The 17,398-nt window shown below is 38.3% G+C and overlaps 1 protein-coding gene across 2 annotated transcripts in view; it reads left to right on the forward strand.

Moving 5' to 3' along the window:
- The first annotated feature begins 9,754 nt into the window (after positions 1–9,754).
- sgsm1a (small G protein signaling modulator 1a) overlaps positions 9,755–17,398 on the forward strand; it is a 30,401-nt gene continuing 22,757 nt past the window's right edge. For both annotated transcript variants that reach the window (XM_008418688.3, XM_008418689.3), the window contains exons 1-3: positions 9,755–9,845; positions 9,973–10,016; positions 16,747–16,822. In XM_008418688.3, the coding sequence (XP_008416910.2) occupies positions 9,827–9,845; positions 9,973–10,016; positions 16,747–16,822 (139 nt within the window). In that variant the 5' untranslated portion in view covers positions 9,755–9,826. The remainder of the gene's footprint in view (positions 9,846–9,972; positions 10,017–16,746; positions 16,823–17,398) is intronic.

The following is a 17,398-nucleotide window of genomic DNA, read 5'->3' on the forward strand; positions in this document are numbered from 1 at the left end:
TGATTTAAAACACGGGTTTGGGCCGTTGTTAATCTTACGCCATGTAATGCTGGCATATTAGTTCTCGCTACCTGCTAGACCTCCACCCCCTTCTCTTGGCTGTCCTACACCCAATTTTCCCCTGTTTTATTTAAAAAAGGAATATCACTTGCGCCAAGTCTAGAATCTTTAAAGATAACTGATGGGTGGCGACTTTCTGGGTTGTTTGTATGTTGTCTTAGGTGAGACTGATCAGGCGGTCTTAGTAAAAGTCGTAATTTTCCAGGAGATGCTACCGCTAATGTAGAAGCTAATATGGCTGCCTTGTATGCTTCAAGGAGGGGCTGTGAACTCTACCGACATTAATTATAACCACAACCCCATTCTGTTCATCTACTGTGTTGTTCATGTGACTTCATTTATGAATAAATGTATACATTTATGGTCATTATAGCGTCATCCAAACTACTGCTTCTCTTATCTGACAAGTGTTGATATATATTAATTTACATTCTTTTTGCTTTGCGGTACAAAACGTCGTTCTGTTACCTAGCAACATTAGAAACTACCTCCTTTGTTTTTTCATTTGATTTTAACTCATTTTGAAGAAAATATATGCTTGCAAGTACAGCTGTTAAATTATTAAAATCATTTTAATCCCCACTACTTTGTATCTCCAAAATATATCTTTGGTTACAAAGAATGTTTGAGCTATGCTAAAATTTGTGATTAATCCTGTAATTAAAAGCAAATTCTGATTAAGTTACACACCATTCAATTCCTGAACCCCACAGTGCCTTGATAGAGGTACATTTTAATTGGATAATTCAATGTGTAGCATGTATACTATCATTCATTTAATTTGTAACATAGTGTAACCCGGGGTGAAAAAACTGCCCTTAGTCCCGCCTTGCTGCCCCATTGGTTAAGAGTGACAGTCAGTCACACAGTGCATGCAGCCAATTGACACACCTGATGTAATTATTTAGGCTTGCTCCAGCTTTCCCCAGTCAGGTGTGAGGGGGAGAGCTGGAGACAAAGGAGCTACAGATCTGAAAAGATCCAGTGAGTTTGGTGCCCTGAAGCTGCCATTCTCTCTACTGTTAATGGAATTGGCCAGGTGATCCCTTTTTAGGGTAAAAGATGGCGAGCTTCTGAAAACTGGCTGGAGCCAGGAGAGCCCTAAGAATCACTTCATCCTGGTCTGTATCAGTTCCCCCTCCATCTCACCATTCGGACACACAATCCACTATTCATCTCTTCATCTGAAACGACTTGCGCTAGGACATTGTCATCTCAAATATCTGGACAATTCAACCATGGACTTTTTGAATGTGTGTAGGTCAGACACTGTGCTGACCAGTGGGGAAATTTAAACCAGTTGTGCACAACTTAATGAAAGATCTACTGCAGTACTGTGTATATTTAATTTGGGGTTCTATGTATGTTTGTCTTGTGCTGTTCACTTTAATTTTCTTTTAAAAATACATGGTATTGAAAGCAGTTCTTTTGCATTGGTTTTATTGATTACTGACAACGGCTCCAGTAGACGAATTCTAGTCTTCTGATTTCTTCCATCCAGTCCTTTTACACTTTAAATAGTGCTACAATAGGAATCTGCAATCAAGTACATTTTGAGTTCTCTTGATCCCTTCTTTGTGTTTTCCAGGGTGTACAGATTCCCGAAATTGAATGGGAGGAGAGCTGGCTTCCTCTTCAGGAAGAGTCAAACGTCACAGTACCAAATTCAAATGTGCAACTGACTGACGAACAAATGGACTCAAGAGACGCAGTAAACCCAAAAGGCACATCACTGTCTTTTGGTTGTGACATTTATATTGCTGCAGTTCTGTTTTGTGAACAGTTCTTCACTCTGAAAGTTTTCCAGTTTCAAAATTCAGCATTTATGAAATGTAAAGCTAAGTGCTGATCATATTACCACAAAGGTAAAATTTGTGCTTTGGAAAAGTGAATCATAGTGTTTTTATGGTAGACATGTTAAAGAACTAAAATGTTCTACATTTGTGAGTTGATTGTTCTTTTTTTCTCAAAAGGAACCTAGTAGGTACAGTTGTGTAGGACCTTCATTTTCTTGCATTATAAGAATGGAAAAGTTAAGTTTGTCTTATGTCATTTATTTTCTAATACTTCAAGCATAGATGAACATTCAATAAAATATTGCATAAAAACAGTTTCCGTTTCATATTTCCTGTACAAACAGTGCTGACTCAGAAACTCTGAACATAGTTACTCTAACATTTAAGATTTACAGGGATGCTTGACAAACATTTCAGCTACTTAGTCGTAACTTCAAAGAACACAACTTAATGTCAAGACTGCGGTGAATGATGAACAGTATTTGTAAAAAAAAAAAGAAGCTAATAATAAAATGACTTTGTAATTTTACTTAATTGCCATATTGAAATGCAATTATTGAACAAATGAAACACCAATGCACCGAGTTCTCAAAGAAGACCAAAGCCAGTCCCAACCGATTTAAGACACACCGTCATGTCAGCATACAGAGCCTGGTAGGTAGAATAATGGCTTGGAAGGCGTAAACGTTCACTGCAGGTGGATGAAGTGGGCTTGTGGTTTGGTCCAGTTGACCGCACTACTTCAGGCTTCAGTTCCTGCCATGGAGCCTCCCAGCCAACCCAAAATCTCATGAGCTGGTGCAGATTGTCTGAAAATGCTAGGAAAAGTATAATTTTTTTTAGATACATGGTGAGTTTCCTGTAGATGGAATCATTCATAAAGCTGACTTTGAGATATGACTTTATGCGAATGTCTTTTCCATCTAAGAAACTAATGAATATGAATGTGATATCCTTCAAAAATCATTTGAATACCTTTTGCCATTTTCACTAATCAACCTGAAAAGCTTTATCAGCTTTAAATCTGTGCAGTGTTGTAAGTCATGATTATAACAAAATAAATGTGTATTATGCTGGTATGTATTGCACGTCTTATTCTCAAAATAACAAACATTGGCCAAATGTTTATACAGACATTTTACCTTCTTTGAGAAACTAATGGAGAAACCCTGTCACCTGCAGTTTCTGCTTCCAAGACATCATCGCTGTCGTCACCGTCATCACTTTGCTTCTTCACCTGTGGCCAACTGATTGGACCATCTGTAATTGTAGAAATAGAAATGGCTCCAAACGATCATGGAGTCTATCAAAAATATGATCCATATGTTCCTTGAAAAGAAAAAAGAAAAAAAATGTCAAAAACATCGTAAGTAAAATAAAAAAAACTATTTTGAAATCAGTAGGTCAGTATTGAGAAATCAAATTAAAGATATTTAATCTAAAATAATTTAACAGCTGTACTTGCAAGCATATATTTTCTTCAAAATGAGTTAAAATCAAATGAAAAAACAAAGGAGGTTGTTTCTAATGTTGCTAGGTAACAGAACGACGTTTTGTAACGCAAAGTAAAAGAATGTAAATTAATAGATAAGAGAAGCAGTAGTTTGGATGACGCTATAATGACCATAAATGTATACATTTATTCATAAATGAAGTCACATGAACAATACAGTAGATGAACAGAATGGGGTTGTGGTTATAATTAATGTCGGTAGAGTTCACAGCCCCTCCTTGAAGCATACAAGGCAGCCATATTAGCTTCTACATTAGCGGTAGCATCTCCTGGAAAATTACGACTTTTACTAAGACCGCCTGTCTCAGTCTCACCTAAGACAACATACAAACAACCCAGAAAGTCGCCACCCATCAGTTATCTTTAAAGATTCTAGACTTGGCGCAAGTGATATTCCTTTTTTAAATAAAACAGGGGAAAATTGGGTGTAGGACAGCCAAGAGAAGGGGGTGGAGGTCTAGCAGGTAGCGAGAACTAATATGCCAGCATTACATGGCGTAAGATTAACAACGGCCCAAACCCGTGTTTTAAATCAAGCTTTAATATCATGTATCAAAGTTCATGCGCAAAATAAAATGTACTACAGAAATATGAAAGCATAGACTCACCGTTGGGTTTGCGTTCGCCTCCGTGGTCGCTAGCCTCGGTGATGCTGGTATTTCTTCAATATGACGCTTAGGTCATGTGATTGGCTCAGTGTTGAAATCTGACAACGATTGCTAATGTCTGTGACCTGAAGTAACCTCGCCATTTTTGTACAGCGAATTTTTAGATGTTGAATTTGAGACAGCGAATTTGAGCAAGTTGAATTTTTAGGACACTGAAAATATTGCATTTGAATTTTTAAAAGTTGAATTTTTTTATATGCTGAATTTTTTTAACACTGAAAAATATATATATTGAAAATTTCATCACTTTGAAATAGGAATGTGAATTTTTTTAACAAATGAAAATTGCAAACGTGTACAAATAATGACACTGAATTTTTTTTTAGGTCAAAATTGTATTCTGAATTAATTTTCAAATTGAAAAAGTAAGCGCAAATATACAACATTCAAGTTTCAGATGCATTTTTTATTCAAATTCTGATGGCACATATTTACTTCCATATTCTAGGTCAAGTTGACCAGTTCTCTACTCTAGTGTTGTCGTGAATGTTTTCAGCTGCTTTTCATAATTACAGTATCCTTCAAAAGTAAAGGTGACATTTTACGTGATTTTTAATTTTATTTATATGTTTTATGCAGGCAAAAACATTGAACGTATGCTTTGGATTTAGTCTTCCTTGTTCAGCTTATCCTTGAGATGTGTCGTTTTCATTTTGTCTCATAAATAGCCCAAAGTCAGAAAAAAAAAATTGGTTGGAGAGCATCTGCAAATATCAATTTTGAAATAAAAATAATAATTTTATTTGATCTAAACCCATTCATTTTAACTCTGGTTGGATATTAGAGCTGTTGGTTGAAGGTGAACCTGCAGTCTCAAGTGTTTTGCAGCTTTTAACCAGTTTTTTTTTATTTTTTTTTTTTTATTGTCCTGGATTAATATCCATCCTACTTCCCATAAACTCTAATCAGTTTCCCCAACTAGGTTGAAGAAAACTGTCCCCACAGCATAATGCTGCCACCATTATGTGTTACTGTGAGGAAGGTGTGCAATGTTCATTTTTGATGTTTTACATGTAGCTCAATATTGGTTTGACCAGAGCACTTTTTGTGCTTTGTCTCTGCAAACAGGACTTCATGCGGCTTTCATAAAGACCCACCTGAGGTGTGAATCTCTGCAGCTCCTCCAGAGTCAGTATACAACCTCTGACCAGCCTGGTGAACGACCATTCTTTCTTAAGTTTGGATTTATTGCTTGAATTTTGGATTTTAACGGATGGCTTGGACAGAAAAAAACAATCCATTAAATATTTTTTACAAAAAATGCCTATTTCTTGACTTTTTGACTTAACTTTAAGCTGCCCCTCAACAAAGCAAAAGGTCAAACTAACCAACAAATTTGAAAAAGGTAGAAAGTGAGACCAATGGGATATGTAAAAATTTTTAGAGAAACAAGTCCAGTCCAGATCAAGTTTAAAGTAAGTGAACTGATAATTGCTCTTTAAAATATCTCACCATCCTGATGTTTATGTGGTTTGGTGAAAACACCACAATTAAATCCAACCCGTTCAGCTGTGAATAGACTAAAAGACTACTGACTGGACACTGTGGGAGCAGCAATCTTGTGTGAGCAGGAAGTAACAGAGAAAATGGATATGACCCAGGATGAGATAGGAGCAGAAGCATCCAGCTTCGTCGGGAAATTGTCACTTAAAAGGCCAAGTGATAGCCAAACTGTCTGGACTGGTGTCACGTGACTGAAGCTGTCTGCCACCTGAGTCAGGAAATGATGAAATGATGGTTTGCTTTTCACTCATTTTAATACAAAGAAACTTTCAGATTCCTGGCTGGCTGTGTAGGATAGGTAAACAAACAACCGAGAAAACAAAAACGGCACAGGTTGTGGAGCCAAAACGCAAGGGTCCCTGAGGGCCAACAGCATCACAACATTTTAGCTCTACAGCTTGTATCACCATCCTCCTGAAGCACACTGCCTTGTCGGTGTGTGTTGGCATACATGGCCAGGAGAACACCAGATTGACAGCAGCTTGTATCACATGCCCTGCTGCCTGTCGGAGCCCGTCGAATCTAATCACACACGGACAGGTGAACGTTGGCCCTGCCCACCACACTGCTCCCTGACAGGCTGGACCGCTAGACTTTTATAAGTGTGGTGAGGTAATCTGAAATACATCTAAAATGTTACGCTGAGGTAACAATGTAGTTTTCCTCTGTTCTGTTTAATGGGAGTTCAGACTTCCCTCTGTTTACACAGTCAGTCCTTCTTTTTCCTTTACTTCTAATTGCATTGCAGAAATTGATTTAAAATTTTTTCTTCATTACAGAAGATTTCTGAGTGCATGAGATGAGTTTGTTTCAACCCTGCATCTTCTTACAGCAAATCAACAATGTGCTGCTCTTACAAAACCTCTCCATCAGCGCATGCAAAAAAAGTGTCAAATTCAGTTAAAAATGCCCCTCATAAGTGCCATAGCGTCAGAAAATGGAGGCAGGAGGGACAGGACAGAAAAGGGTTTGGAAGTAAATGCTCCAGGAGGCGTAAACACTGAAAGTCAATGACTGCATTGAAATCCGCTAGGTTTCCTCAGGTAGAAAACTCTTTTTCACTAATTTGAATGATCCATTATGACCTACTGGAGGCTTAAGAAGACATGCATAAAAGAAACAGAAGCACCGATCTGAGAGCACCTTCTATGTTACAGTAGCTCCTTTGGTGGCTTCATCTAGTAGAGAGACACTGCTAAACAGATCAGCTTTGAGGCAGTTTTCAAGACAAAAGAATGAAAGTGAGCATAAAGTTAGTTTCAGTAAGAGGTCAGCCAATATATATAACAGAGACAGGGTTAAACTTTGAAAGACAGTGCAACATGTTTTGTACACAGAAGAAAAATATTACAAGATGAAGCTTCTGTAAAGCGTCAAACACTGTGAGAGAAGATAAAATAAAAAGTTGAAATTACAGCAGATAATGCAAAATTTAAGGAAGGAGGAGTCAGAGTAGTCAGAGACGTGAAATTACTGTGGAATTATATGTAGACAAAGAAAGATGCTTAATTAAAATAAGAAACATATTTTTACTTATGATAGAGTAACAATCTGAAATTTAATGAAGTTTAAATTTGCTTTCTATTTAAAATAAAAACACCCAAATATGTTTATTTAACCATAAAAAATATCAAAATCATCCAAAAATCAATGTTAAACCCAAATCTATAAATTGAAATGTGGATTTTTTTATTTTATTTTTTTTATTTTACAGTGTACAACAGCTATTCCATGCTAACTTTTAAGGAAACTCAGTCTCCTTGAATCAATCTCTAAATGGCTGGAATTAAATTTTAGTAACATTAATTCCTCCAAGAACAACACTGCAGTTCAGGATTGCTGAAATGAAACATTTATTTTTCTCCTGAAGGGAAACTGGTGATGATTTGAGCCAAAAGTCCTGCTATGAGATTTAAACAGAAAAGCTTTTATCCCCAATTATCTGAAACCATAGCAAAGTGACATCCCAGACAGGGAATCCTGGGTTAAAAATGATTATGAGGTTAACAGAGGAAAAGAGGGCTCTGGCCTCACTGCTCTCAGTCTGTCATGTTCTGTTATCCCTCCGTCTTTTCACCACCTGATTCACCTGACAGCTCAGACCTGCAGGCAGAACCGGACCGATCACCCCCAGACATCACGCCGGAGTTCGTTGGAGCTTGTAGTACCTTCTCTTGCTCAGATACTCAGACCATACTTTACTGAAACTGCTCTCATTCATATGCTGTACATATGTTTAAAAGATGAGCAGTAAAAACAGAGAAACTACAAGCTGTTGAGATTCTCATCATAGGATTGGACATGAGAACTGTTTCGAAGCCATCGCCACCTTCTGGACTTCAGTCCAGTAACTTGCACTGCTTTGCAGTCTGTCCACAAAAAACGTTTTAATTCCAATTTGCTTGGGATTTCTGCAACGACAAAGTGATTTTAAAAGAGTTACTAGCAGTCGACTAAACACAAAGTGCTTGATAAACTGCATCAGATCGGTTGCCTGATGTTGTTTTGATGGACATGAAGAAAGGTCAGAGAAAGGTCAACCGAACTCCAAGAACCAAATGAGACCTAAATAAAAACCCTGGAGCTTTACTACTGCAGAACACATCGAAATATTTAAGAAATCTGATTCACAGTGAGCAAATTAAACTTCAGGTTTTAAAGAGTTTAAAACAGAATATATGGTTTTGCAGTAATATTTAGCAGCACAGTGTCGCGGTAAAACGGGCACTCCGCATAAACAGATGAGATGCTCAGCACATCCATCCTGGGTTCAACTCCCAACTTCCCGCCTTCCCTCTCTACCCATTTCCTGTCTAGTGATAGTAAATAAAGCCCTCTGGGCCTCTTTAAAAAAAAAAGTTTATATTTATTATTGTGAGTGGGAGATTACAGACAGAGCGGTCATAAAGCAAATTTTATGGAGTGAAATTAGTCTCTTTTTACACACGCACAGATATTTTGAGACTATTTTCACTCCATAGAGGAGCTCCGTCAAAGGAGTAAGCTGAGATGGATCAGATTTGGCTTGAACTACCTAAAACTGAAACCTTTTTAGTAACTTGATCGCTAAAAAAAATCCAGTAAGGGAATGTAGCTCAAACTCTGCTAATGATCACAACAGTTTGTCTAAATTTCCAGCAGGAACGGATGGTAATTATTGGAAAGTAACCATTTATTTCTTCTTCCTCTTTCTGCTGCGGATGGAACCTCATGACTGCTTTTCTTAATGCTGACCACAAGATGGCACTGAGAGTATTGTAGAAAGAAACTCAAAACTTAGCTTGCAAATTTTTGTTTGGAAATACTTTCGTACCATGTGCACTACCTGTATGAAGCTGTCACTGTTAGTTATAATAGCACTTACGAACTGACACAACCCTTAAAGTCCAGTAAAGATTGAACATTTACTTAAAGTCTAAATTATTAATTTAAGATATAGAATGGAGTAGAATAGGTATGAGTAGAATATAAATAATCTTTATTGTCCCAGAGTGACAATATTTCTGTGCAACACCAGATAAGTGACAAGTAATCAAAACAAGCAAACTCACACACAGATAGAATATAAATAAAACAGAATAAAGAATAAAATAATTTCTTAAATGTGTAGATAGGCAGCTACCACCATGTTTAGTGGTTTGCAAGAAACCCCCCATGCACTTTCCACATAAAATGTGAAATTCAAGAGGCCTTTTTATTAGTTCAGAAATCTTTCAAGTAAATGGACATTTGTATATTGCATTGTCTCGTAGAGCTGCTCGCATCTCTGCTGCTGTTTGAAGCTGGTCTTCCTCTCCATTTTAATAATTTCTCATTTCTCACATTTCTTAATATTGGAAATATTTTTCTTTGTCTTTAAACTGCAAGTGATTTCTCAATTGTAATTCTCAACTCAATTGTAGTTAAGTTATTTTAAGTACAAACAGATATTTAATAACCTTCAAACATTCTTTTTTTCACACACACACACACACGCGCACACACACACACACACGCGCACACACACACACACACACACACACACACACACACACACACACACACACATATATATATATATATATATATATATATATATATATATATATATATAGGCTACTAGAAGGCTACTAGAAGGCTTCTAAACATACGGCTCTGCAGCTCAACGATCACCCGGTTGAATTGGCGTTCGGCTCAGCCAATGGCAGCGGAGCTCGTGCGCTCAGCAAAGGAGGAGCCGCGAGCTCCATCTGGGTTCACACGCAGCTACAGGGAGAGGTGCTGCGCTCGTGCAGGAGGCAGGATCCATGGCAACAATCATGGCAGGTGGGAGAAAATTATCTACATTTATACTTATAGCGCATATATAGATTGTTTCCAATGCATGGGAACGGAAAACTATCCTCCAAGACAAAGAAAATGAACCCTTTGTGTCTTCTTTGCTTTGTTTCAGAAGCGGAGACCCGCCAGAAGCTGCTGCGCACCGTCAAAAAGGAGGTGGGTGTTTTCACATCGTCAGGAAAATCGTTTCGGGAAAATAAAAACTACCCTATAAAGGTTTTATTGCTAAAGCTGCACTCTGTCAAACTTTCACAGAGATTGTGACAACTCATATGGCTCACACCATGTTTGGGCACCGCTTCTCATATCTGAATATGGTTTGAATAGACGTGGCTGACATGAAAGACCTGTTTTGGGAAATAACAGTTAGTTTAAATAATAAAGAAACATTAATAATTCCGAATTTTTTGTGATATTGTTATTGTTGCTTTGCTGGAGCTCAGAGGGAAGAAGAGGCACAAAGGAAGCAGATTGTCTGGCATTCACAGCAAAGAAGATCATCAGTCTTCTGACGCACCATTTGGTTGTTTTATTTGGATATAATTTTGTGTGTGTGTGAGAGAGAGACAAATAGAGAGAGAAAGAGAGAAAGAAAATAGAAAGGGGTGGGAGAGCTGAGGGGAAGAGATGCTTGTAATTAATTTTACTGCATTTAGTGGAAGCAAACATGGAAGCAGCCGCAATGATTTGATCATCTGGGTTTCCTCCCAAGCATAAAGAAGCAGATCTTGAATGAAACATTAGGATTGTTTAGTTGGCCTGACATTTAAACGACGACGACACTCCCTTTGTAGATTAGAAGAAATCCTTGCAGACGATTAGGGAGCTTTTATCAAAGAGCTGTCTACACATTTTCAGCAACAGTATTGAGTTTATCCATAAGACGCTGTCTGAGAAAACTATGTCTTAGACTTTGCCATATTTTCACAGCAAACTGGGAAAGCGTTGACGTGCAAACCTCTTCCTGTATCGGCATCTATTTAAGGAGAGGTTTATGCAGTGACTCGTCTAATATCTGTTTTTACTGCTTTTCTTTATTTTTAACACATCTGGAGCAGAGATGAAAGCAATAAAGCAACTAACTAAACTTTTCAGTGAATCAGCTGCAGGGTTTTTTATTATTATTATTTGAGAGGTTTAAGTGTTTAAGAAATGAACCATTTACTAGTGCAAAGCTGCACTCAGTCCGACACATAACTGATATCGAGGTATTCAAGGTTTTTAAACATTAAAGTTTAACAGTTGCTACAAATTACTGTCATATTGTTGCTACGGTTGAAAGTGAGAGAGAGTCCGAAGGTTTTTCACCAGCTGTCTGAAGCATAGAGCAGCAGCAGTGCACCTCCCCCACCTGTTGCTGTGCACTGCAAGTCAGCTGGCAGGAAGAACAGCCATTTTAAAAAACACACAGACTGTTATGACGACAATCTACAAGAGTGTCGCTTCACAGATGTGCTTCTTGGCAAACTCCGAGTTAAACATCTGGTAGTTCTGCACAACAACCTTGTTTTCTTACAAAGTGCCTCTGAATTCATTGGTGGGTTATTTTATATTTTTGCTTTGGTCTATGGATCAAAATAACAATAGCTAAATGTTATAGATAACAGTAGCATCATTGTACAGATGAAGTTATTTGGTTTTCTGTTTTAAAAACAAAACAGTGAGATAATGTTTAACATTTTTGTTTAGATTTTTTCTTATAAATGTTGTGGTAATGTTAAACTGTGGTATTTTTACTTGATATACTACAGGAATCTGAACCCTAACCTGTACAGATCCAACAGTACTTGGTATAGATTGTGAATCAAACTATAATTATACAAATCAAAATGACTTAAAAATGGCCTAATGCAAGAGCAAGACTCCAACCTGCTTTTTAATCTCTCTTAAATATCTCTGCTAAGATCAGTATTTTAAACCATTTTCTTATGCTTTATAAATGGCACTATTGTTTTTCTGGCTAACAAAATCCTTAAATTTACATCCTTATTTAAATGAAAATGGAAAGACTCTGGTCGGATTTGTCTGCCTTTGCTTCCTGTTTGCTGTCTTATCTGTGGAGGCCAGACCCTTCCTCTGATTAAACTCTGTTCTCAATTAGCTTCACTCACAGTGACTCTATTCCTCTATTCAGTTTTTATTCGCTTGCATTGTTTATGTGTAGCTGCTGGAGCCATGTGTGGACTGGTTGGGTCTGTGGACGGACCGACATCATTGTGGTTCATTATGTGAACTGCTCATGTTGATCCCATATGGAATTTTATTAGACCTGCACGATATCAGGAAAACATGATGCTGGAATATAACTGCTGAGTATTGTGTGCATTTTCCTCAATTCTTTGCTTATCTTCCATTCATCACAATATCCTTTCAAGCTTTTCAATAAGATGTGAGCATAAAGGACAATGAAATGCCACCAATTAGCCAAATATATGGCTGGAAAGCAGAGTTTAAGTGCAATACATTTGAAATTGTTAAGCCGATCAAACGTAGTAGCTTCTGTTTTAACATTTTTGATCACTGTGACCCTGTGAAGAAACAACGTGAATGTAGCCAGCTTAAATATTTTTTTACAAAAAGTTATATGAAATGCTGCAATGCTTGATGTTACAAACTCTATGATGGTTGCTGTTCCAATGTAGGTATTTTAATATTAATCTTTTATAGAGGAAACATGCTTGTCAACCTGAAGTCAAACTGAAATGCAGGCTTCTTGCTGAAACATAGATTTTAGATTGTTCACTAACTGTGATAAACTGTGAATAAATCCTCACTGAAACACAGGAGCTTAAGCCATTTGTAAACTAATATACTTTATGTTTTTCTCCATTGCTTTTCCGCTGTTCCCCACATGTTGCTTAATGTTTTTTTTTCCTGTGATCACTCAGAAGGTGGAAGAAAAAATAAGTTTGTATGCGCCATTTTCCATTGGTTTATGAGTTATATTGCTTGGTGTGGGCTGTGCCATATGGTGTCTCTATGCTGCGTGTTTACGCTCCGTCCCCATCCAGCTGGTTTTATGCCACCCGGTTGCTCAGACGTACCTGGATGTGGGCCATTATCCAGAGAACCGAGCCCGTCTGCGACAGCAGAATTACCTCGCTGGCAGAAAATTGGCGTGAATAAGAGCTCCTATTTCCCTGGTCTTTAGTACGGAGCCTCACTCAATCTGCCTGTGTCACTGTGTCATGCTCTGCCTTTTCCATATATCATGTTTAACAAACAAACACAAATGCACACCTGTGTTTGCCAAAGGAGTGAGTGAAAGAGAGCAGCACCCTTTACTTTCCTGCTTCCTGTGCACCATTTTCATTCTTTGTTTCAGGGTTGAACAGATTTCTCTGTGCCACTGAGGTGTATTGATGGACCGTGTTAATGCAAGGTTGGTTAATTCATTCCACGGCAACAAGCTCAGGGAAATCATCAAATATCACTACCGTCGTGCACACGGATAAACATCATCACCTGGAGACTGTGATCCTGTTTGTGGCCCTTAGGTGAATGATGGGCATAATGAGATTTTTGGAGCTGCTGGAGCAGGATTGCCTCCTTCTTTGAGGTTTAAAATATTAACATGTTGCCTCGACTTTGAGATGATGAACTGCTTGATCGACGAACACAGAGTTCAAACTGGCATGTGCAATAAAAACATTGTCGTAAACTAATGCATCAGCTTTACATACGCAACAGTCGTGACTTAGCGTTTTCATTTTTTTTCATTACTTGCTCCCTTCATTCTTCACCGACCACACAGACATTGAATAATGGAGGGTGGATGTTAGTAAATTAGTTTTTCTCTCTGGCTGCTATTTGTTGCTATTACAGGATGTAATTGGAGTGCTCAGCAGATCTTTTATCAGTAAAGATGTTGGTTTCAAGACAGTGATTAGTTGGAGTAGATTCGCACAGCTTTGCTGCACTAGAAGTTGCCAAAACATTGCTTGGCTACAAAATGTGCGTGAAAACTTAACTTTAAAGTGGTGGATCTCTGTGTTACTGACAACTTAGATGTTATTGGTGACTGTAAGCTTGGAGCTGCAGTCGTTCCTATTTGTGTCAGAGATGAATTAATGTTGTTTTTTCATGCATCTTTTTGGTTAGAGAGTTCCACTTTGAGACTCGTGACATCTCCATAGAAACCCTCAGGTTGCCAGCGCACAGACGCTTTGCCAGACTTATTCCTCAGAGGGCTGATCAGTAGCCTAGATGAGAGGGATGAGGGGACACAAGTGAGCAAATCAATCAAATTTCTTCTTGTCAGGTGAACTTAGGAAAGGAAGCCAAGGGAACTAAGTCTCCTGTGTTCTACGTGTTGTGTGTGTGTGTGTGTGTGTGTGTGTGTGTGTGTGTGTGTGTGTGTGTGTGTGTGTGTGTGTGTGTGTGTGTGTGTGCGTGCGTGCGTGTGTGTGTGTGTGTGTGCGTGTGCGTGTGTGCGTTCTTTTTTTAGCAGTATATTCATGAGTTGAAGCTGCTAGGCATCTCATCAGACTGCTGCTGTCTCTGTTGTGTTGGCAGTATGAATCATTTCTGTTGCAGCTGAAATAAACAATGGCACTGATTGTTTCTAATGACTGCACTCTAATTAGTCAGTGCCATATGAGTAAGTAAATATTTTCAAAGAGTGCAGTTTGAGCAAGGTTCAGCTTACACAAGCGTGATAAAACAGAGATTACCGTATTTTCCACACTGTAAGGCGCACCGGATTATAAGGCGCACCTTCAATAAATGGCCTATTTGAAAACTTTTTTCATATATAAGGCGACGCTACGGTTGCCACCTGTCCTGTATTGAACCTATACGGGACAAGGGTCCCCGAGTACTTTATATACTCGGGGCTGCCCCAGTCATTGTTTCTCTCACGGTTTTGGTGTTGCAAAATTGTTCCCAACTGCTTTCTGGGTAACACAGACCAACCAACACGCTGCCGCCACAGCCTCTGTCTGTCTGTTGTGGCTCAATATTGGTCCATATATAAGGCACACCGGATTATAAGACACACTGTCGGCTTTTGAGGAAATTGAAGGTTTTTAGGTGCGCCTTCTAGTGCGGAAAATATGGTAAATCTTTCATTAACTGTGAGAAGGCTAACATTGCTAGTTTGCTAAAGCTAGCTAACCAGTGAAGTTGTTAGTTAGTTAGTTAGTTAGTTAGTTAGTTAGTTAGTTAGTTAGTTAGTTAGTTAGTTAGTTAGTTAGTTAGTTAGTTAGTTAGTTAGTTAGTTAGAATTGCGCAATGTGCTTTCTGTAAAAGTATAAATTTACTTAAACATAAGATTGTGACGTTATGAAAAACCGCATGTCCCTCTAAAATTTTAGGTTTCATATAAATAAATGAAGTGTTATGTGGTTGACTGTTACTTTCAGTAAAATATTATTCAATAATGTACATTGATATTTGCTTCATCAAAATTATCTGCGGCCATATTGACTAAATTATGACATTGTTTTGATAAAAATATTTAAGTATACTTTCATCTGATGTTTTCTAACCCAAAATTTTATGCTTCATCAGCTGAAAGCACAAATTCATCATAACTGATAGAAATGAAGGCTTAAAAGTATAAATATTTTTGTACTGTTTATTTTCTTGTTTAAATCCAGTGGGATTCAGGTGCTTTATTTTGTTTGCCTGTTGTCCTCCTTTTTTGTGTTAGTACAGATTTAGTTATTTATGAAAGTGTGGTTTTCCTTTAAATCAGTCTGCTTCCAGATCCCCTTTCTTTGACCTGAAATCTTAACATATTTAGGTCATATGTGTGTATATTTTAGCATTTTGTGTCTCATTGATTAGACCATTTCTGAGTCAAATAGCATATTATTAGGAGCTTGTAAGGACATATTAACTCAGACAAAGTAAACTGTTTATGATTTAAATGTTCTGCTCTGCTGATTGACCTAATATGACTGAAATGTGAAGTACCATTTGTCAGGCGAGTGCTGAAGTGTTCCTGCTGGCTGTCGCTGTCTCCGTATGTTTGGCTCAGCTTTTGTGTTGGCATCTGCATCAAAGTGCAGAACATGTTACCTCTGAAAGCTACACCGTGACTTTTTACCTTGCTGCTGTGTTCAACACGTCTGTGACGATTATGGATTTCAGCTTAGTTGTGCACTGGGCTGACGGGACTTTGTGACACATATTATATCCACAAATTTCCTCGCAGAGAGAGCCATATGCATGTCCAGCATGCAGAGAGAGCGCTTGCCTGATGAGCCTGGCAGTGTAATGCGTTCTTTGTGGACAGACTAATTTCAGCAGGAAATTACAGCTCAGCTATCTGCGTGGCCGTGTCTGGAGGTTGATATTCCCCATCCAGACTGCAGAGCGGTGCCCACACCGGGGTGCGTCTTCATAGTCACCACAGGAGTTGATTCACCGCTCCTCTTAACTCGTGGTGCGTGGCAGTTGTCAGGTCAGCGGGGAGAAGGACACATCGTCAACAAAGCCAAACTAATGAGCGCTTCCCTGCATCCAGTGTGCATCGTCTTTTGTTTTTTTCTAAAATAGAAAGTATGAAGTCTCCATCTGCATTTTAATCTGCAACATAATCATCTGTTCCCACCGAGCGATGGTAATTGCTTAGAAATGGAGGTCTGTGATGTACGAACTGCCCTCCTTTAGCACCAAATGGACTTCCATCTCCCAGCGGTCCTTGGCACAAGAGCCGGTGACTCATTCACAGACTGAACATGCAGTTGCTGGTAGTTTCTCCTGCTCCTAACTTTTAAGGCTAAACTCCTCTTTCATTAATAAATCCTCCTAATTATTCCCTCAGCTCAAGCGTGTTTTTCACTCAGTCAGATCCTCTCTAAGAAGCCCCTCAGACTGTTTGTGCTTGATGTGACATCGTAATGAATGAGTCATCCGGCGTCTCCTCTTTCATTGACAGGTGAAGCAGATTATGGAGGAAGCTGTCACCAGGAAATTTGTTCACGAAGACAGCAGCCACATTGTGTCCTTTTGTGGTGAGTATTCAAAAATCACATGACTTTGTTATTGTCATGTTTCAACTGAGTTAAAAAGCTTAAATATTTATTTATTCTTTTCCTGCTATTAGAAAAAAAATGGCCTCCACCTACTGTTTCGGATGGTCGCAGGTCCATCGCAGTAAATTACAATCAAATCAGAAGTTCGATTTATTTCAGTAATTCTCATATTATGCAGATTTATTACATATGAAGAGACGTATTCAGATTGTTTTTATGTTATTGATGATTGCTCATTACAGTTACTGAAGCAAAAATATGCCGGATATTTTCTGCCACACTTTTTCCTTTCCCTCAACTTTCAGTTAACACTGTGTTCAGTCAGGTTCTCTAGAAATTAAATTTTTGGTTTGTCCTGCTGAGGGCGTCTGTGACTGTGGACAGCTGATGTTTCCATGTACTAACATCTACAATAATAATAACTTGAAAATCCATTTGACTTTTTTTTATAATTACTTTTTATTCATTTTCTTAATTTTTAGTGATGCACTGCAGAACGTGATCAGAACTAAATCCACACACAAATGTTTTTACACCTTTTGTCATTCTGCACTA

Source organism: Poecilia reticulata, chromosome 9 (assembly GCF_904066995.2).
Source record: "Poecilia reticulata chromosome 9, P_reticulata-male-v2, whole genome shotgun sequence".
In the NCBI taxonomy this organism is placed as follows: domain Eukaryota; kingdom Metazoa; phylum Chordata; class Actinopteri; order Cyprinodontiformes; family Poeciliidae; genus Poecilia; species Poecilia reticulata.